This window comes from Mizuhopecten yessoensis, unplaced genomic scaffold, assembly GCF_002113885.1.
Source record: "Mizuhopecten yessoensis strain PY_sf001 unplaced genomic scaffold, ASM211388v2 scaffold4033, whole genome shotgun sequence".
NCBI classification, from domain to species: domain Eukaryota; kingdom Metazoa; phylum Mollusca; class Bivalvia; order Pectinida; family Pectinidae; genus Mizuhopecten; species Mizuhopecten yessoensis.
Window position 1 is genome coordinate 2,115,780 of NW_018405342.1, and position 23,314 is coordinate 2,139,093.

The 23,314-nt window shown below is 36.4% G+C and overlaps 1 protein-coding gene across 3 annotated transcripts in view; it reads right to left on the reverse strand.

Annotated features, from left to right (window-relative positions):
* Nucleotides 1-23,314, reverse strand: part of LOC110448455 (protein kinase C and casein kinase substrate in neurons protein 2-like) — a 53,788-nt gene that overhangs the window by 24,474 nt on the left and 6,000 nt on the right. For all 3 annotated transcript variants that reach the window (XM_021494713.1, XM_021494714.1, XM_021494712.1), the window contains exon 4: nucleotides 12,801-12,938. In XM_021494713.1, the coding sequence (XP_021350388.1) occupies nucleotides 12,801-12,938 (138 nt within the window). The remainder of the gene's footprint in view (nucleotides 1-12,800; nucleotides 12,939-23,314) is intronic.

The window sequence follows — 23,314 nt, forward strand, 5'->3', positions numbered from 1 at the left end:
CATCTTCTCAGATTTCAACTCCTTTTATACAGCCAAGGTTAAGCTGGGGCCGATCCCCAGGGATAACGCCCAAAAGTGTATCAAAGCCTTATAATAGTACATTGTTCACCTGGTCAGTCAGTGGCACGTCCTGAATGAAGTGGTCAGTTTAAATTCAGTGTGGTGGACGTGAGTCTTGGGTATACACGTAACTTAAATTCCTTACTGGTCGAGGGTTACTAACAATAGATGTTCAGCGGATCACAGACCAGTCTTTCCACCTGTGTGGTTGTACCTTTAATATACTGGGGTTATAAATACACACAGCATACTTACAGCTGATTTACTTTCCATCCAAGATGGGTTCCCACTACTTTCCTGTATTTTTTAGAATTACAGATGTGTTATTCTTAATGTAATAAAATTATAAAACAGATAAATAAAATACAAATTATAGGATACAACTTTTTTCCTGTTTTAATATGCTTGGAAATCCTCTCATGATGAACTACACAGATATAAGTTTACAAGTGGCAAAATGTTGTTATGTATAGTACAGGATTGGTATACTTTTAAACTAAAGGTTTCTCAGCTTTTACTTTGCAATTTGACCTTTTCCATAAAATGACTGAGCTGTATAGAGGGTAAGACTGGTGATAGTGGTATCACTAAATGCAGCAACCCATGACAACAATCAGAAAGTTGTAAAACTTTTGCTTTATTACTTTTGCATTTATCTTTGGAATTTTCTTTCACTGGTGATGTTTTAGTACAGTATACTCCCTCAGTACTTCTATGATACTGGTAGAACAACCGAAATATGTGTTATTACTACAAAGCAGTGTGGACCTATCTTTACCCAGTGTGGACCTATCTTTACCCAGTGTGGACCCATCTTTACCCAGTGTGGACCCATCTTTACCCAGTGCGGACCTATCTTTACCCAGGTTAAAGATCAAACTAAACACAACTTTCACCATAACCAATATTCTTCTCTATCAGACAATCCTAGGGGTTAAACTTAATCCTACCAGGGGATAAAAAAGCACACACTCGTATTCCAAAATTGGACCATATATACAACCGTGTGGAGAAAAGGATTACTTCAAATCTTTTGTTAAATTGTTTATCACAGCTGTGATATTTGAAGGAGGGAACTAAACACATATAATATCAAACCAACCTTAATGCAAGTGAAATACAGTTAAATTCATTCGTTTTTGGGAAGCTCACTAATGAAGCTCACTAATGCAGTTCATTAAATTCATCCTTCTATTCTCATTCATCCATATCTTAATCATTGTACCTGCCTGGCCACCCTAGTCATATGTACTGTACCGGAGGACACAATACCTTCGTCTCCCCTGGATAGTAAATATTATATATAACCATTACATCCTGGCTCTCTATCTAAAAAGTAGCTGTGTTTATTTCCTCACCAGCGTAGTCTTTAAATCATTGAGCCTCACTTTCTATCTAATAAGTACTGAGTTTATCTCGTGACCCAGGTATAGATCACACAGGTTATTTCCAGCTCTTTATCATCATCTGAAGTTAAAGGTATATATATCTGTAAATGTATATGTATTTTGACTGTATACAGCACCAGTAAGTAATGAAGCTATTATGTGCCACAAAAAACTGTCAACTTTAATCATTACATGAACACAAGCCACATTAACGAAATGAATATTTTAAACTAACATTACCCCCAAAGTGATAGGTGTCACAGCTGTGTGTTAAATAAAATTAGGTTGATTTCCAGGTATAAAATCTAGGTCAGTGAAATCAACAGTACAGGCATACACAAGTTTAATCCTCTACCTCGTCGTAAGCAAATGGAAGTGTATAATACAACTATAAATACACATGTACATTGTTGGCTAATGGATGGGAATAACATCAATTCGTTTTTTAGAAAAGAAAGACCTGCCGATCGAGATTTCCCTACTCTTACCGTACAGACCTTAAATACCTGAATCTTTATACAGGTAAATCACAATGTGGTCATCGAGGCGAATCGTGAAGATCTGTTTTCTGGTGAGATTCAGGTCATTTTATGGGCAACGGAGGAAATAAAACTCAGCGCATTTAACATCACAAACCTTTCAGAAATATTTTTAGGATTGGCAATGCTCCCGAATACCTCTCTACCAGAAATACAAAAATGTTTAAATAACATTTGTCAGAATTACAAATTTCACTTTTTCTATTTCTCTTCGTTTTTTGAAATGGTAATTTACATATATAACAACATGGAAATATATTATGTACATAGCAATGTTTATGAATATATTACATCTATAAACATTCCTATGGTGTGTGTAGTGTTAAAGCCCCTCTGTTTATTTGTACAATCCCAATGTGTGCACCTATACCTGCACTTAGCCACGCCCCGTTCTACCGGTATTTCGTACCGGATGTGGATTGACTTGCCAATTCCAAGCTTCAATACAGATAACTGTATCTATAGACTGAAGCATATACTTCACTTGTGAATTTATCTACGAGTGTATCAACATACCTAGTTGTCTAGGACAGAAACTATCAGAACATGCTATAGCTACAGTATATAGCTGCACGTAGTCAACCTGACCCATTAGTCTGTATGGTACCCAAGATAAGATCAGGCTCCGAATAAGCCCACCCTCTTCTTCAACAAACCTTACTGATAAGTGTCGTAAATACAACAGATGGAAAGGCTAATACAGGTATAAAGTCAAGATCTCAAAGTTATTTTTTTTAATCTTTTCTATGTGAAAAATAACAAGTCTGCATTGCACTAAAATTCTGAAAAAGGTTGAAATTATTTTTAAACAAGAGGCCCATGGGCCTTAACGGTCACCTGAGTCTACAGTATTTTTTTTTTTGTTGAAATATGTACCAATTTGAGTAAAAAATAGTATAATGTTAACTTAACTTTGTCAGGACCATGAGCTGATCATTCCTAGACCAATTTTAAGTGAGATCGGCCTATTAGAATTTAGTAGCAAAATAGCGGCCATGGCAGCCAAATTGTATTTCTGATTGACCCGAAAAATAACAACACTTTGTCAGGACCATGAGTCGATCATTCCTACAAAGTTTCAGTTCAATCGGCCAAGTAGATCTTTACTTTAAGTTTGAAATAGTTTACCAAAATGGCAGCTGTGGTGGCCATATTGGATTTCTGATCGACCTGAAAAATAACAACACTTTGTCAGGACCATGAGTCAATCATTCCTACAAAGTTTCAGTTCAATCGGCCTAGCAGAACTTGACTTTAAGTTTGAAATATGTTTTCAAAATGGTGGCCGTGGCGGCCATATTGGATTTATGATTGACCTGAAAAATAACAACACTTTGTCAGGACCATGAGTCGATCATTCCTACAAACTTTAAGTTCAATCGGTCCAGCAGAACTTGACTTTAAGTTTGAAATAGGTTTTCAAAATGGCGGCCGTGGTGGCCATATTGGATTTCTGATCGACCCAAAAAATAACAACACTTTGTCAGGACCATGAGGCGATCATTCCTACCAACTTTCAGTTCAATCGGCCCAGCAGAACTTGACTTTAAGTTTGAAATGTAAAATGTTAACGGACGACGGACGACGGACGACGACGGACGAAAACGGATAGCAATAGGTCACTTGAGCTAAAGCTCAGGTGACCTAAAAACTGAAAATGTTCATCTGCGATACAACAAGTCAAACTCCAAGCTCTACAAAGATTCTTTAAAACTTTGCCTACAGGTATGAAAATTAAGACAGTTGATAGCATCAAAGTTTCTTTATTCCATAGTTTATCTAGGTACTGTAGGTGACAAGCTACAATTAGGGAATGGCTGACTCCATTAACCTACTTCCAAACACCTTATGTGTTTACTTCTGTCATTGTCAGCAGATAGGGAAGGAATGTAATGGGTTGAATATCATAGTAAGCTTGAGTCCATCGAACCTACTTAGATTATTACACAGGTGAGCTGGCCCACATAATATACTACACACAGGTAGACGGCTACACCTGACATACCTGTGGCTGTTCTCATTGTTTTCCTTCGTTTTCGCTTGGACTCAATGGTGGAGAGGTTTGTTAATGTGGTGACTCAAGTTCACAGCCAACCCAATTCTAGTCTCAGTAAGGCCTATCAAATTCTACCTGTTTCAATTCGGGTAGGTCAAGTTTCAAATTGTTTTACGAGCAGTGTCGCACACATTTCGTCTTTAGTGTATCATATAGCATGATATGAAACGAAAAACAAGGAATTCAAAAAGGCCTCTGAATTCCAAATATGTTTCTTCCTTTAAAAGAAAATATCATCGTGTGATGCATCCTACTATATACCAGGTAACTACAAAGGGATAGGTCGCAACAATGGCCCATCCTTTCACAATTGTGTACGTACATGATAAATACAGGTGTATTATACACAAAATTACAGGTTTTCCCAAAAGTTGTTAGACAAACCTTGTTTGCGCCAATATTTTAAACAATAATTTTTAATTTCCTTATTATCTTTTCACAGTTGACTGAAGCAGATAATGCACCATATGCCATGCAAACTGTTGGGTATCCAATTTCCTTAATTCATAGACATAGCTAGGTACATGTAAGGTTACTGAAAACAGACATTAGACATGAATTATAAAGATAAAGAAAAAGATAATTCTGCTTCCTTATGATATCTGCATGTATGTTTTATTTGATTGATAAAAACATCGTCAATAATATTAAAATAATTTCTTCAAGATCAGATCATGAAAAAAAACATAACTTTTTATAATTTTGAGAATAAAAAAGAAAAAAAATCCTTCGTAATCGCTAGGGAGAAATAAAACTTATAAAATAAAGGTAGAACCAATCTTCGGACAAATACATTACTTGTCATCAAAACTTGATTGCTATCAATAACAGGAATTTATTATTTAAAAAACAAAGCAAATCCATACTGATTTATATTTTTTACCTTTCAGTCTTCACCCTATAAGACACACAATTACACAAGGACTGGCCTGATATTTCTTTCTATTGCAGGTGGTGAATCATTAAACAATTAATACTTTTCAAAAGTTACTTGAGATGCCCTCCCTGGTGAGTTGTTGCCGTGGTGAGGGTTTTGGTGTTAAGAAGTAGATGTGACAGGGGTATAGGGGTCTACTAGTTCCCAAACACTGTATTTTTCTCAATCTAAATCCTGTTTTCCTTCACACATATACACCCTAACAGAAGTACCGTATATTACAGGTTGTATGCCCATGTTTGATATTAACCCATTCACCTCTAAAGTCACATCTGAACCTCACCAAATCAAAGTCTGGGCAAGTCCAGTTTAGTTGTGTAGGGGTGAATGAGTTAAGAATGAGTGAGAGATCATACCCCGTTTTTCTTAGTCATTATTTTTTGGTCCAGACTGGCTGTTGATTTCTATAAATCCTAAATAGGAAGTATATCTAATATGTTACTTGTTTATGTCGAATTTGTCCATTAGGTAAAAAACATTGCTGACAAAATTGTTTGGCAAGAAAGGTAACAGATTAAGATAAAAACCTTATGCCCCATTTCAATCAGTCCTAAACTTCTATACTGATGTAGTTAAGGTTGTATGCTACAATACAAATAATTTCTGTAATTTGAGCTAGAGTTATCTACCTTAAAATATTTTACTTTCTAACAAAATATAACAGTTCAGAATTACCATAATTACTGTAATTGTAAATTCTGGTAAATTTCTCATTCTCATTCATTTAATAAGTCAAAATTCAAAAAACGCACTTTCATACAATGGATATATTTAAGTTATGTCCCAATAAAAGGTAGCATGTACCCTTAAGTGGCGCCACATGGGCTTAAATAAATGAACACTGTGTGTCAGATAATGAATTGTCTAAATATGATGTATTTTATTAAATGATATGTAAATTATTTCACATGGGATGAAATGATACAACTTCCTTGCAATAAACCATCGCATTACATAATTCCCTCATGATTCATCAAATTCAGTATATATATGAAATCATAAAATATTCAAAAAACAGATATCTGTTAATGAGGTTTCGAATTTGCCTACTCACAATCATATTAAAGTCACCATTCTATAAACATATCAGGGTTCTCCCCAGGCCATTTAGCTGATACGGCTCCGTATCAGCTTCAGTTTGAAATCCTCCCTGCCGTATCAGCTTAATTGACCCGTATCACCTTAAACTGTGAACCGTATCACCTTGTTATTTGTACTGAACAGAAGGTGGTCTTTTTACACAAGAAATTGACACTGATTAAATCACACGGCTGACCCAAGTCCATCAATGACCCCACTGGTCAGTTGCACGATAAGCGTATTGCCACAGGGGGCCTGTAATTAGTGGGGAGGGGGACCGGACGACAAGCCCACAGGGCACAGGTGTCCGGCAAGCGTGCTCACTGGAGCCTAAAGCAATTACCACCGGATCCTTTTAGCATGGTCAATAGGTGATTAATTGAGGTACCTACTGTTGGATTAACAAAACAAACACTTATTACATCTATTATAAATTAATTTACTCACATATGATTGCATTTGACAACGCTGAAATAGCGTGTGTATTCAGTTAGTGATGGTCGCCATCTTGGATTGTGTAAAGTACAAACCGGAAAGGGGAATGAAATTCCGGATTTGTCGTTTTTAATGAAGAAGAGCTCAAATAAAAATGCTGTTTTAATCTTTGATCACATTTACTGACAGCAGTATTTAATATAGTTTTAGAGGAAATAAAAACACTGTACATTTTATTAAAACATTTTCTCTTACAACAATAAGAACTTTGATATAAACTTGTTCATGTAAGTGTTTCCCCCTATAGCTTTTAAATATTTCTTCTTTAAATTATTTTTAATGGGGATTAAGTAAGGGATACAAATGTAAAGATAAGAGACAAATGTCACAAATGTCATATCTATTATTCAATGTACAAAACTCATCCACCTTTCTATAAATTGTATTTTTTTTCAGAATATATTGCTGAAAATTCAGACATAAGAAACACTTATTTATTTCCTTGGTTTTAATGTTCACCAAAAGAAGTTTGGTAAATAAAAGTAACTTTTTAAACATTATATTACACCCCCACCCCCCTTAGGTTTGATAAGGTATTATAAGGTATTATATTAGCGTGTCCATCTTGAATGTTCGTTGCAAATGAAACATATCGGCTTAAAAAAATTCTGGGGAGAACCCTGCATATGTAGTTTGAATTTTAAAACAAGAATAGACCTTTATTTTTCAAACTTGCTAACTGAATCTCTCTTATAATACAAAATGACTATACAACAAGCAAGTGAAAGAATTTGATAATTTGTTTCTAAATTCACTGAAAGATGTTTTTCAGCCAAGATATATAGTAAATGAAACCATTCATTATTTTAATGATAATGCACTATCTTATTTATAAATAACATCCAAAATTTAAACAATTTTGCATTGAAAGATTTGACATATTAAGTGTAACTTGTGGGGTGCTGATTGTACCTAATACAGTACTCAATTGTACAGGGAAGGCCCTTGTCTGGAGGCGCCTTTCTTGTACCTCGACCAACCAGCTCCTGTCTGTTATAATGTTAAATGCAGGGCCTGTGAGTGAGTTGGAGACATACAGGCTGTCGCCATCAAATGCAAGTTAACACACTTTTTTTCCGGGAATTTTCAAACGTTTAAACTTATCTCTATGTACTTTAGTTCTCTACTGCCATTCACTGGTCTTTCTCATCAAAGTTGGATTTAGAAAGTTGCAGTGCTTGCAGATGATTGTGAGTTTAAAAGACCCACATGCAAAATCGAGAACAAAATCATAATGATCAGTTTTGTGCTGCCTTTCAGTCCTCATACGATTAACGGAGTTCTGCGAGGCATTTAATTATTAAGTACAGAGAAAATCTAACAAAAGGAAAACAAATGAGGATCACGAAACCGTGCAGCTCCTCTAAGCTATCGGAGACTGTCTCCTGCTAGGAGTAGTAATTAGTTAGCAGGGGAAACCGTAGCACACACAACACATCCACAATTACCTTCCTTCAGCAAATTAAATTTCCTCTATCTGAACACATGGTTTGAACAAAAACCCTAAGCCAGCAGTTTTCCTATTGAAGTGGGAAATCCTGTCACCGCCAACCATGTTGTATAAATGCTGTAAGCATTGCATGTGCACTATGTATTAACCTAGTGAACTAAAAACACTATTTAAATGTAATAATAACCAAGCAGTTTTCAATTCTATATAAAAGTCAGATCATAATTCTAAATAACGAACAAGTACATTGGGTACGTTCCTGTGAACGACTTCATGTACATACTCCGTCATTTTACTTCCTGTTTTATTGATCAGTGGCCTAGAACAGTTAAATCCTAGTATTATTACATATAGTGCAACAAGCTTGCCTCTTAATTCATCTGTGTCTGGACTTATGTATTTGGAACTTAAGTGTTTGTCAAGTGTAGGTTATGAATGTTGTGGTTGACATGATTATTCACACATCCTAAGAAAGGACTTTAAACACCACTATATACAGTGGCTCAGTGACTGGTCCTGCTCACTGATCAATTATACATGTGTTCTAATGTAAAACCTACACTGCTGCTTTTCTTTAAAACATAAAAATATGTTAATTATAATCCTAACGTATACACCACTAACCTATAGCAAATATCTCTAAATTAAGAATACCGAACAACAACAAAAGATTATGAATGTCTCATGACTATTTCCTTTACTGACAAAGTTTTTGGTTCTCCTTTGATATTTTCGTGTATTTCTAAGACCAAATTCCTTCTTATTATCAATCATTTCATGAAGGGTCACATCCTTAACATACTTTATGGTCCTGAACTATTCTCATTGACCTTTACTCATTCAAGGGTCAGGATCTTTACACAAAGGGTGCAAGACCTTCACACATTCAAAGATAATGACCTTTAATATAAACATTCAAAGATCATGATAACATGACCTTCACACATTTAAGGGTCATGATCATGAACTTACACATTCAAAGGTCATGACCTTCACACAATCAAAAATCATGACCATACACATTCAAAGATAATGACCTTTAAACATTCAAAGATCATGATAACATGACCTTTAAACATTCAAGGGTCATGACCTTCACACAATCAATAATCATGACCTTACACATTCAAGGGTGAAAGACCTTACATTTACTCATTCAAAGATAATGAACGTAAACATTCAAGGGTGATGACCTTAACACATTCAATGATAATAACCTTTAAACATTCAAGGGTCCTGATCATGAACTTACACATTCAAAAATTATGAACTTACATATTCGAAGGTCATGACTTTCACATATTCTAGGGTCATGACCTTAATTATACATTTCATTCAAAATATAAAACAAGTACTTTTTTATATACTTGTACTAGCTATCGACCTTAAAGGAAGCCTACCGTATGTTCATGTTTATACTGCTGTACACAAAGCGACTACAAAACCCAACAGCATAAAGCCATCAATAGCTTCACTGTGAGGCTTGGCAAAACATCACACATAACACATTCTTTTTACCTCAATCAATCAGAGCTTTCATAGTCTTTTATGTACATCATTACAGATTATAAATCGTTACTCTACTGGCACAGTGTTAGGTACCTTACTTATCCTAGAGGACAACCTTCAAAATCTATCTGATGCAATTTTCCTGATGACAGTGACTAATAATCAATAGATGACAGAGTTGTAGGTTAATGACTGTTATGAATAGGAACATAGAAATGAAAACGGGTGTTTAATCTTCATGTGTAGGGTAAATATGGTGTAGGGTAAATATGGTTTTGTAACTATATTTTAGAAATGAAGATGGGTGCTCTTTTCCTGTGTAGGGTAAATACGGTTTGACATCATGTAGTGGAAATGAAGATTGAAGACTTCTTGGATTGTATGGTGAATATGGTTCTGAAACTATGCAGGATAAATGAAGATAAGCATTCTCTTGGAGCCAGGATAGGCTAATGGCAATGACGCCAAACATGGAGCAGAAATGAAGATACATGTAGTTTTGGACAATTTTGGTAATTACAAAATGCATGGAGAAATAAATGACGATGGGGGTGCTCTTTTGGATTGCAGGATAAATGTGAAAATGACACTACAGTCCGAGCAGAAATGAAGAATTGGGTGCTCTCTTCCTATTTAGGATAAATATGGCTATGACCTTTGACTGTGATCACCTTGTTAGAGAATGATGAAATACTGGTGACTAATCTAGTTTGATGTCCGGGAAGGAGGGTTCAAAGACCTTGTCACATCTGATCACCTATTACAGAATAACCACAAGGAAGAATGGGGCACTGTATGTAACCAATAGTCAAGGATTGTGACGATGACAGTTTCATCTATGCTAGAGTACCAACCTTTTTAAAAGAAAGGTCTCAATCAAGTTATACTATTGGTACTGAATAGATGTAAGACATCTGTCATATATTTGGAAGTGCCCTAAATTAAATTTGTTTCAATTTTCTCTTCTTGGGGAATGCGTCAACATGAGCACTGCATTATTTCATTTCATCACCCAGAAAGACATACTGATATTATTCGTAATAGTCTTGAATGGCAGATGAAATACACAGTGTCAGAACATTGATAACCCAGACCTCTTTGTATTAAGAACATTGATAACCCAGCCTTCTTCGTTCTCAGAACATTGATAACCCAGCCTTCTTCTGTCTCAGAATGTGTGGCCAAACTGCATCAAAACAGCTAGATTACCAAGACAGTTTGTATAAAAAAGATTCTATCCTACTCCCCTAAAACACTGGCTGACTTTAGCAGGAAACACACTAAAAGTGGCGGCTACATTGATGAGATCTGACTACATACTAGTAGATATATAGCAAACTGAAGCCTAAAGTGGCATTGGCAATGTTATTTACAAGCTGCTACATTATTATGATTGATTGATGGTCAGCTTGACCTTTAACCTTACATTGGCTGTATAGTACCCAATATTTTCACCACCCTGTTATAGACAATGCCACTTTGGTCAGTGGCCCAAGTATAGTTGGTCAGTTATGACCATGTCACAATTACATCGCCATATTTACATATAAGGCTTTCAGCGATGAAGGTCAGTGGCCCGTCGTGTTAAGACCAGCTTTTTCGTGTAGGCGAAAATCTTTCGTTAATTAAATTGATCTAAATTGGCGGCAATAAAAGGTTTCCTACAAGCTAATTTACTTGCTACTTGCTGTCTGCTATGTTTGACCTTCTTGTTTTTTGTTATAGACAGAAGACTGAGACCATACATGACACTGGGGAATAAGACATTTTGTAGAAAGGTAACGAATGCAACAGCTTGGTTCATTCTGTCTATTGGGACAGAGATACATAATGATGCAGTATACTTTCAACAATTTACTGGAATAAAAATTTCAAAACGTTATATTTACATAATACATCATGCTTTGAGAATCTTATTATTTTTCTCTGAATCTAATCTATAAAATATTGCAGCGATTGTTTCTTTTTTGTGTTAAATAAAATGACTTACACTGAATGTCTGTTTCTGTTTTGTAATCAATACAAAGCTGACTGCATCACACTATAGTGTTGAGGAAAAACCATTGTTCACCATCTTAGGCACAACTTACAGGAAATTGTCAATATTACTTAACTTACAAGCATCTCCATTGATCATTTTAAGTTATCACAGCAGACAGATCTAGCTCCTCTGGCACAAGGCCTGCGTAACACGAAAATTAATTATCATGAACTCTTTTTTTCATTTTCCTCTCCACAATGTGAAATTTCATCTATAATCATTAGTGACAATCATAGTAGCTAGTAATATCCTCGAAAAAGGAAAAAGGAAATGCATAATTCATGGAGACAGTTTGACCCGTGGTGGGGAGAGAGGTGGGTAAATAATAAATAAGGCTACACTGGAGTAGTCGACACCTCTGACCGGCCGACCCTCACACCTGTAACGGCGATTGCGTCGGTTCCCAACAGACAGGCATTATGGGTAAAGCCTTCACTACCTGGGTCATGACACGATAGCATACCGATCTCATCAACGTCCCGATTCCCTTTTCCTTCATCCTACATCAAGCTTGAGCAGTGGTTTTCTAGCAACTTTTTAATTAACTCTTTTAGGTCACCATATATATATACATATCTGGAGTCTCTGTTCTGATTCATTCTCAACTGATACAGGAAAACATTGTTCAGTTAAAAAATGTTTTCCCTTGTTTTTCAAACTACATTTTGAAAACTTGCTTTTTGAATGTTTCATTGCGTACCTGATGTACTGACTGTCTGAATACCAATGAAAGCTTTATAAATCCTTGGTTAAACAACATTAAACTTACAGCAAATGGTATCTTTTTTGTGTGTGAGAGAACGTTTACTCTTTTTCCTTTGCATCTACTGCTACTGAATATGATTTCTAATACAGTTAAGTTTTTCACAAATCTTTGGTTTAAGACAGTTCTTATGTAGGATGTTATCAAAATCTGTCCCCAGAAAGATTTTTTTCTTTTTGAATTGTGTGTCTCCTTTCAATACATGCCAAATGCATCATGATCCTGTTGTGGCAGCCGTATACTTAGAACATCTGATTCATTATCAATGGTAAAAGTACATATATAAAACCCACTTCTTGCAAGACCATGCAGCAAGCCTCATCTTATGTCAATATTGTGAACGTGACAAAATACCAACAACATTTCAAATAGCTCACACCATTTCCCTAAACATAAAACTTACTTCTTTAAATCGATTTAAATAAATCATGTATATATATACTGCAGCCTCAAAAAGTCTATGACTGATGTATGTGCATTACCTGGTCCTGTGAGACCGCCGAGTCTCCCCGTGCATTGTTCTCCTGGTTGGCAGTGGTTTTTTCGTTTCTACATGCCGTGTGGTACTCTTTTTTGGCAGCTTGTAGCTTTGTATACTTCTTCTCCCAAGGTTTTTGGGCCTGAAATACACAATGACAGTAATTAAGATACAACCTTTATCTGACATTACCTGTTTAAAAAGACAGTACTCTCTCACAAATATCTCGCCAATACTCAAAATATTCCCTTCTCACGGAATCCATGGGATAATTATCTCCCCTTGTCGTTTCTTATTCAAAGCATTCTCCTACGATGAACTTTATTGGAGATTGAGTCCATGCCATTCATTAAGTACCCAGGGGAAGGTCTGTACAAATATATACAATACTTGACATCATAATTAAGGACACTTGGTGCTTGTAAATAACAAGTGCAGCATCTTTAAAAAGACACAGTTTACTTCAAGCAACATATACATAAACCTCATAATTTGACCTGCATCCCACCCTTGCAGAAATGTAATGGTATCCTATTCCCCTCTGAATTAATTTCCCAGTCATATAACTGTTAACCTTTCTAAGTGAATCGATTATTTCAATGTTACAGAAGATAACATTCCAGTGAAGATCAAATTAAGTCCTGTTACAGCACATTTCCGTAGTGGAATCTCAGTAATTTACAAAACAAAACCGACAACTTTCAGAAATTATGAAATAGAGCACAGAAAATAAAAGAGGAGCATTCAAGTTGTATCTTTAAAATCACTGGGGTCGACTTCATAGGAACAGGTAAAATTATTATATCAAATACGGTACATACCTCATCTTGACAATTTATAACACTGTAGATATATACTCAACACAGTACCCTAACAAATTATCATAGGCTATGTTTACAAACTGCCATATTGACCTCCAAGTCTTGTGACCGTTAATAAACCTCTTACATGACTCGTCCCAAGACCTATAATATTATAAAAGTTGCTGCTACATTTTGTATGTGTAGACATTGTATATCTCTGAGACGTATTGTATACACCCTCTAAATATACTACCGGGCCAGTCAACTGACACTATTCATATACTGAAAAGTTGAAAGAATTTATTTCCATATCGTATTTATTTTTATCTTTTGTTTTCAATGATATATACTCGGCACAACTACTACTATCCCAATGTTTACCATGTGGCCCTAATGTATTGCCTTGTGTAGATGGATCGTTATGACTTAACAAATTGTTAACTTCGCAAATCTGTTGTTGGACAAATTCACATGAAAGTTATGACTGATAACGATTTACATCCATTTGAGAAAGTTCATTTTAACACAATCACCCCTTAGATCACATTTGAACCTTACCAAATCAAAGACTGTGCAAGTCCAGTTTAAATATGTAGGGATGAATGAGTTAAAGTATAATCTAAAAGCTTCCATGGGTAGATAATCATATTATTTGAGAATTGTAAGATAAGCTTGGAAGAATACACATAAATCAATAGATATATCATTATGTGTCTATAAAATGTTATAAATCTTAATTTATCAACGTCTATAAAATGATACATTAAATTTGTATAAAAATATTTCAGTTTAAAACATTTCTATGTATATCCCTAATGTTTATGGTATGTCTAACAATGTGTAGTGGAGCTAGATATAAAAACTTTCTAACGACTTTATGATGTCCCTAATGGTTGACATTTCCTACACAATATTATGTGTGCTCGGCCTGGTCAGTACACAGATCTACGTGATCGTGTGTAGGCTCTCTTTACTTACATTACAGGACTGGCTAACTACATCTTGTCAGATCTATCTATAAACAGTAGTACTAAGTGAATCCCTGAGATCTAGTTTAGCCTCGGGGACAGACATACAATCGGTACACCACTGGAATCTTGTCCATATTGCTCCCTATCATAAGGCTTTCTGTTTCTCTGTCTTACATCCCTTAGGAATATTTTCTGTTGCTGTTTAACTTATTCACCCCTATAATTTCATAATGCACAAGCCCAACCTTTGAATTGGAAGAGTTAAAATGTGTTTTAAGGGGTGAATGAGTTGTGCATCTTGTATAATAGCTATATATGCATTTATGTACATGTAATTATATAAATTGCTAAAGGGATTTTTTAGTGTCAGTGCAGTAACATCAGTTTGAGGGTATATACATTTTAAAAAGAATAGTATACAAAACTTAACATTGTCTATCCCTGAGGACCGAATCTATTTATTCATTTTTTTTTGTTTTGTTTTAAAAGCATTTGGTATCCTTTTTCTCTTGAGGCAGCATACACATGCTACTTTGAAGAATCTATTATAGATTTATCGATATCATTGATTCTACCAAACAACTTAATTGTGAAGTGGTCCACAACCATCAGAAAAGCATGGACCAAGGCTAAAAAGTTGTTGTTTTTTTGTCAACTGAAAAGCTGGGAGACTGACTATGGGTTGTAGAATGATCTACATTTACTGCAAATGGGAACAGCATCTTGGAAAGTAAATTATCAAAAGACTGAAAAATCTCCCTCCATGGGACTGCAATCTTATATCATCATTTCACTAACAGCACTAGTACATATACTAAAAAACACTGGCTATGTGGACAACTAGAGCTCTGAAATCAGGGTAAATTCTGGCTTTATGGGTCTGACAATGACTGAGAAACCAGGACAAGTTCTGGCTATGTAGGCCAGTATATGACTGAGAAACCAGGAAGCACTGGGTCTATGGACCAATGACTGAGAAACCAAGACCAGTACTATAGAAAAACCAGGAAGCACTCAGGGTCTATGGACCAATGTACTATAGAAAAACCAGGAAGCATTCAGGGTCTATGGACCAATGACTGAGAAACCAAGACCAGTACTATAGAGAAACCAGGAAGCACTCCGGGTCTATGGACCAATGACTGAGAAACCAAGACCAGTAATATAGAGAAACCTGAAGCACTGGGTCTATGGACCAATGACTGAGAAACCAAGACCAGTACTATAGAGAAACCTGAAGCACTGGGTCTATTGACCAATGACTGAGAAACCAAGACCAGTTCTAGATCTAAGGCCCGGTCATGGTTACTTTGAAACCTATGGACTAATTCATCAGTACAGCTGAAGCCTAGAGGATTACTACAAATCAGGTAGAGTCAAATGGCTGAATAACCTTCAGGGGTGTAAAATTCCATACAAACCTCAGACACCCAGGGCTATAGTAGATTTTATGTCATGGATAGCCAAAATTTACAATGTTTACAATAAATATATAGGTAGGGCTAGCGCTTGTAAAATTCTTCAAAATCTTCCTCTGGGCTTATGCTCTCTAAATATGAAATTGTACACTTCTGACCTTCAAGCTTAGGAACTCCTTGTTAAATTTACTGATATATAATATTAATAGATTTTTGTTGTAACCATCATCTTCCTGATACTAATGGCACTGACTGACAGGTATATTGAATTTCCCATAACTCTTACAGAAGTGCCTCCTCTACTTAAATCATTCTGAAAGATTTCAGGAGAATTTGGTGCATGGAGACCTGCCATCAACCAGCCTCCATAAAAGCCATTTTCCACAAACTGCCAAGTTTAACATTATCGTGTGGCATTTTGAAGTTCTACCAATAACCTTTTAAACATTGATGTCCTGTATGAATCTTCATTAGCTCACAGGGGATTTTCTAAACCATTTTGTAGATAGAAAAGTAGGCATAATTTTCTCCATAAATGAGCTAAAATTTCCTCAAATTTGTAAGGGTAAATTCCAAAATTGTTTCTGAGATATAATTCTAGTGCTGAGAAGATTGTTTGTTAGATTTTATTTTTGACAGTGTCCACAAAAAAATATCACCTGGAAATGGAAATTAAATAATAACTATAGAAATATGTTGGTAAGACACCATTGCCCGGTTTGTATACCAAACTTCAGAACTAAAGCAAGGTCATTGAGGCCAAGGTCAAAGGTCTAGGTTAATAAAAGTAGCAAACACACTGCACTCAGACAGAAGCATTGCCATGTAGGGTTGTGTGGCTCTAGCTCCAGTACTTGGTCCAGTTAACTTACCTAAATGAATTAAAAACTTAACCAAGGTCAAAGAGGTAAAGATCAAAGGTCAAGATCACAGAAATGTCATGTGTATATGTGATGTTGCACGACATAAATGACCTAAACAAAAACTAACCCAAGGATAGGGTAACCACTAAGCACCACCACATCATGGCTGGGCATACTAATTAAAGTATAAGCTTTACAGAGACCCAAAAGTTTGATCTACATGGAGGGTAAAATTCACATGAATTGTAGACGAGCTATATAGTAAGGTCAGGAGATAAATTACTTCAAAGATATAAAAATCATCATCTCATCAGTAATTAGCATAATGGGAAAACAACAAGAACTAATCACACCCTTTCTTAACTTCTATCACAAAAACATCCATATACATACACAAATTACACAGCATGAGGTATATATGTTAGAAGTAGATTTCTCAAGCCAAGCATGTGAATCTTCCTGGGGCTAAAAAGTTCAGCATTAGGAAGTGTTAAGAGTATTTGTATGTATCTATACAGGAAGTACAGTGAAACTGTCTAATCTGGCACCCAGTGGAAAATATTTGTTAGATGAGCCTGTCTGATATGACACCCTGTGGGTATATTTGTTAGATCAGTCTGTCTAAACCGACACCCTGTGGGAAATATTTGTTAGATCAGCCTGTCTAATCTGACACTATGTAAGAAACACATATCGGTTAGATAAGCTCGCCTAATCCGACACCCTGAATTCCACCTTTCTTTATCCATATGCATATTATTTCACCAAACATGGCTATTTACTGTTTAAATTTTAAAATGTGGCACTATTTTAAGCATGTGAAATGTAGGAATTTGTTGCATGGTAACTTTCATGTGAAATGCAAGAATGTGTTGGCTGGTAACTTTCATGTGAAATGCAAGAATGTGTTGGCTTGATATTTTTTAGACTTCAGAAATATTGCACATTGTGTGTAGCTGGTATATACACTAAAGACACACATAAAAGGTATAAAATTCCCTTCTGTGGAGAAGTTGAGGCCCATCAGTACTTAACTTTCCACCTGAGTTTTATTGAACCATTGAATATCTAAAGTTTCAGTCAAGATTTATTAATCCAGTCACTGAAATTAATATGGGTGTCTTGTGCCAATATCCAGTTACCACTAATCCAGTTGTCCCAATTATATAACCAGGCACCCCTAGTCTAGTTGTCCCAGTAATATATATCCAGGCACCCCTAATCTAGTTGTCCCAGTTATATATATCCAGGCACCCCTAATCTAGTTGTCCCAATTATATAACCAGGCACCCCTAGTCTAGTTGTCCCAGTAATATATATCCAGGGACCCCTAATCTAGTTGTCCCAGTTATCCAGTTACTACGAATATAGTTGCCCAGATATATATCCTGGCACCCCTAATCTAGTTGTCCCATTATCTTGTCAACACAAAACTGGTTATCCCACTATCCAGTCACCACTTAACTGGTTGTCCCACTATCGAGTCACCACTAAACTGGTTGTCCCACTATCTAGTCACCACTAAACTGGTTGTCCCACTATCAAGTCACCACTAAACTGGTTATCCCACTATCCAGTCATCACTAATCTAGTTGTCCCATTATCTTGTCAACACAAAACTGGTTATCCCACTATCCAGTCACCACTAAACTGGTTGTCCCACTATCCAGTCACCACTAAACTGGTTGTCCCACTATCCAGTCACCCCTAAACTGATTATCCCTCTATCCAGTCACCACTTAACCGGGGTATCCCACTTTCCAGTCACCACTAAACTGGTTGTCCCACTATCCAGTCACCACTAAACTGGTTGTCCCACTATCCAGTCACCCCTAAACTGATTATCCCTCTATCCAGTCACCACTTAACCGGGGTATCCCACTTTCCAGTCACCACTAAACTGGTTGTCCCACTATCTAGTCACCACTAAACTGGTTGTCCCACTATCCAGTCACCACTAAACTGATTATCCCTCTATCCAGTCACCACTTAACCGGGGTATCCCACTTTCCAGTCACCACTAAACTGGTTGTCCCACTATCTAGTCACCACTAAACTGGTTATCCCACTATCCAGTCACCACTAAACTGATTATCCCTCTATCCAGTCACCACTTAACCGGGGTATCCCACTATCCAGTCGTCACTAAACTGGTTATCCCACTATCCAGTCACCACTAATCTGTAGTCCCACTATCCAGTCACCACTTAACTGGTTATCCCACTATCCAGTCACCACTAAAATGGTTATCCCACTATCCAGTCACCACTAAACTGGTTGTCCCACTATCTAGTCACCACTAAACTTTTTGTCCCACTATCTAGTCACCACTAAACTGGTTGTCCCACTATCCAGTCACCACAAAACTGGTTATCCCACTATCCAGTCACCACTAATCTGGAGTCCCACTATCCAGTCACCACTTAACTGGTTATCCCACTATCTAGTCACCACTAAACTGGTTGTCCCACTATCCAGTCACCACTAAACTGATTATCCCTCTATCCAATCACCACTTAACCGGGGTATCCCACTATCCAGTCACCACTAAACTGGTTATCCCACTATCCAGTCACCACTAAAATGGTTGTCCCACTATCTAGTCACCACTAATATGGTTATCCCACTATCCAGTCACCACTAAACTGATTATCCCACTATCCCGTAACCACTAAAATGGTTGTCCCACTATCTAGTCACCACTAAACTGGTTGTCCCACGATCCAGTCACCACTAAACTGGTTATCCCACTATCCAGTCCCCACTAAAATGGTTGTCCCACTATCTAGTCACCCCTAAACTGGTTATCCCACTATCCAGTCACCACTAATCTGTAGTCCCACTATCCAGTCAGCACTTAACTGGTTATCCCACTATCTAGTCACCACGAAACTGGTTATCCCACTATCTAGTCACCACTAAACTGGTTATCCCACTATCCAATCACCACTTAACCGGGGTATCCCACTATCCAGTCGTCACTAAACTGGTTATCCCACTATCCAGTCACCACTAATCTGGAGTCCCACTATCCAGTCACCACTTAACTGGTTATCCCACTATCCAGTCACCACTAAACAGATTATCCCACTATCCAGTCACCACTTAACTGGTTGTCCCACTATCTAGTCACCACTAAACTGGTTGTCCCACGATCCAGTCACCACTAAACTGATTATCCCTCTATCCAATCCCCCCTTAACCGGGGTATCCCACTATCCAGTCACCACTAAACTGCTTATCCCACTATCCAGTCACCACTAATCTGTAGTCCCACTATCCAGTCAGCACTTAACTGGTTATCCCACTATCTAGTCACCACTAAACTGGTTATCCCACTATCCAGTCACCACTAACCTGGTTGTTCCACCTACCTGTATCTTAGGGGATAGATTTTCCTTCTATATAGCCAACTAGTGTTAAGAGGATATATTGTCCTTTTTATTCAGATTGTTCTAAAAATCCAACTTTCTCATAAATTACACAACCCAGTCACAGTCCCTGAAATGGACCAATGTGTCCACTCCATTTTATATTAACTAGAAAACATATAATGAATTAATTAATCAAACGTTTCCACCACAATTTATAGTTTAAATTATACACATCATTGATGAACTGAAAACCAAATAATCAGCATATAGATTCAAATAATATTTTTTGAATATAAAGTATCAATTTGTTTGCTTTGTAAGGATTTCTTTTTTATGATTTATGATAATGATTAATGTAATATACAGAGATCCATTGACCTCACACAGGTATGTATGTAACCATTGCAGATATATCTCCCGACAGCCCAGGCAATCTGTAGAGTCAGCATTATAGACTATTATATGCAGCTTTGTCTCTGTCACACTAAAACTCTGTGGAGAAGAAAATAAGTGAGCACAGCGATTCAGATTCCAGTGAATTTAACAGTGACGAGGGAATTCCCTATCACTAGTCTGTCAGGGGGTATTGATCTTTACCAGAACTCCCAATTAAATTAAATCAAACAAATAAGCACGTTCAGGATCCATCAAAGACAACAGTATGATTTAACCACACAAACCCTACTTCATCAAAATCAATTACATTCTGGGTAAATCAATATCATTTCCTTTTCGACGACACATTGCCCATTTTAACCCAAAGTGCTTGGACCGTGAACAAAACCCCCCACATACTTTATACCTATTATGAGAAAGCACTCAGTAATAAGCCCACCCCTTTGCTCATCATATTTTACAAATGTAAGGTCAAACCTAAAGACATTTCCTGCACTTAAATGATCTGGAATTCTCAAAATAAACCTGGTTTTAATGTTACCATTTTCCTTAAAGGATATGATATAGGGCTCTCTGGGTTTATCAGCTGTCAAATATCACATGTACAAATGTAGGTGTTACCACTGCAGGAACTGATCAGATACCAGAGAGTTCATACCAAACAGTGCTAAATTCTGCCTCTCCCTAGCTACTACTCATGTTAAAAACACATGCAAAATGCTCTTCCATTTCTCTGACTCCTCTCTATCGTAAATCTGTCACCTGTTTTTCTCTCTCTAGCAATGTCTTAAGATTGCTCACAAACATCAAGACCAGAATACTTATGTATAGACTTTTACTGGCGATATATAATTTTCGGAATAGATGATATGAAGATTTTTACCAGTTATTTCTGTAATTTATATATGAAAAAATCTTCAGTTTTTTGTCCACTTTTTTTTTTAAGTAGTCAGAGTACTTACTGCAATATTATGGTACACACGTACATATATATACAGTATAGCACTTAACTACCATAAACAATCGCTCCATTCTATTAGCAAATCAATTAAAACAAACTGCGTGAAAACAATGCTTTACAATGCAATCTGTCCAACTTTATTTAAGCCCTGCCTTTTTACGACAGTTCACTCCAAAGATTTATTGACATTAGAATATAAAGTTCATAACATGCTTTCATGTCAAAATTTGTTAAGCCCACTCCCTACTTTGAGTTATAGATTACGTGCTGGCCCTTTTGGGCTTTTGTAAAATAATTATGGTAACATTCCCCTACCCCACCTCCCCTTCTACATTTTGATTTTTTTTTAAGTCTTGTAAATTATCCAAGCAAATCTTGATTCGTCAGCCTTAACCTATCGTCATCTGTACATGTAACTTAACTCATTCACCCCTGAAGACACATTTGAACTCTTCCAATTCAAAAGTAGGAATAGTATAATGAAAATTTCAGCGGTAAATTAGTTTATCACATTTTCTAGATCTTGATAAGCTACTGTTCACATTATAAATCACTAAATCTGATAAATGTCACAATAGATAGATATATATCTTATTCCTGACAGATTTCCCTAGTGAGAGACAGTGTGACCGAGCTACAGATATCTGACATTGTAATTGCCTTTTTGTATCAGAACTAAGAATTGAAAAGGAAAGATGAAAGCTCTTGGGTCAAAGCAATATAAGTAAATTTTTTATGTCACTGGCATTGACCCTTTCACCACTGTAGACCATAATGGACTCATCCAGATCAATGCATGGTAGAGTCTACTAAAGTTACGTAGGGGCCAAAGGGTTAGGCTTAATCAAGACTGGTACAGCATATCTCCAGTTTTATTCTTACCTCAGCAGACTCATCCAACAGTTGAATCCAAAGTTTAATGATCTAATCAGTATCTCAATGGTCTATTACCTATCTGAAGGCTAGGTATAATCTGTGTATTCATAAATGGCTTCATCTGTATGTCACAGGCTCATAATCCTTATCTCACAGTCAAAGACTCTGTCATACTTCAAGGGTTAATATCATTTGTATTACAAAAGCTTATAATCCTTATCTCATGGTCAAAGACTCTGTCATACTTCAAGGGTTGGTCTCATTTGTATTACAAAAGCTTATAATCCTTATCTCATAGTCAAAGTCTCATTCATACTTCAAGGGTTGATCTCATTTGTATTTCAAAAGCTTATAATCCTTATCTCATAGTCAAAGGCTCTGTCATACTTCAAGGGTTGGTCTCATTTGTATTACAAAAGAATACAAAAGCTTATAATCCTTATCTCACAGTCAAAGTCTCATTCATACTTCAAGGGTTGGTCTCATTTGTATTACAAAAGCTTATCTCACAGTCAAAGTCTCAGTCATACTTCAAGGGTTGGTCTCATTTGTATAACAAAAGCTTATAATCCTTATCTTACAGTCAAAGACTCATTCATGCTTCAAGGGTTGGTCTCATTTGTATTACAAAAGTTTATAATCCTTATCTCACAGTCAAAGACTCATTCACGCTTCAAGGGGTGGTCCCATTTGTATAACAAAAGCTTATAATCTTTATATAACAGTCAAAGACTCTGTCATACTTCAAGGGTTGGTCTCATTTGTATTACAAAAGTTTATAATTCTTATCTAACAGTCAAAGAATCATTCATGATTCAAGGGTTGGTCTCATTTGTATTACAAAAGCTTATCTCAC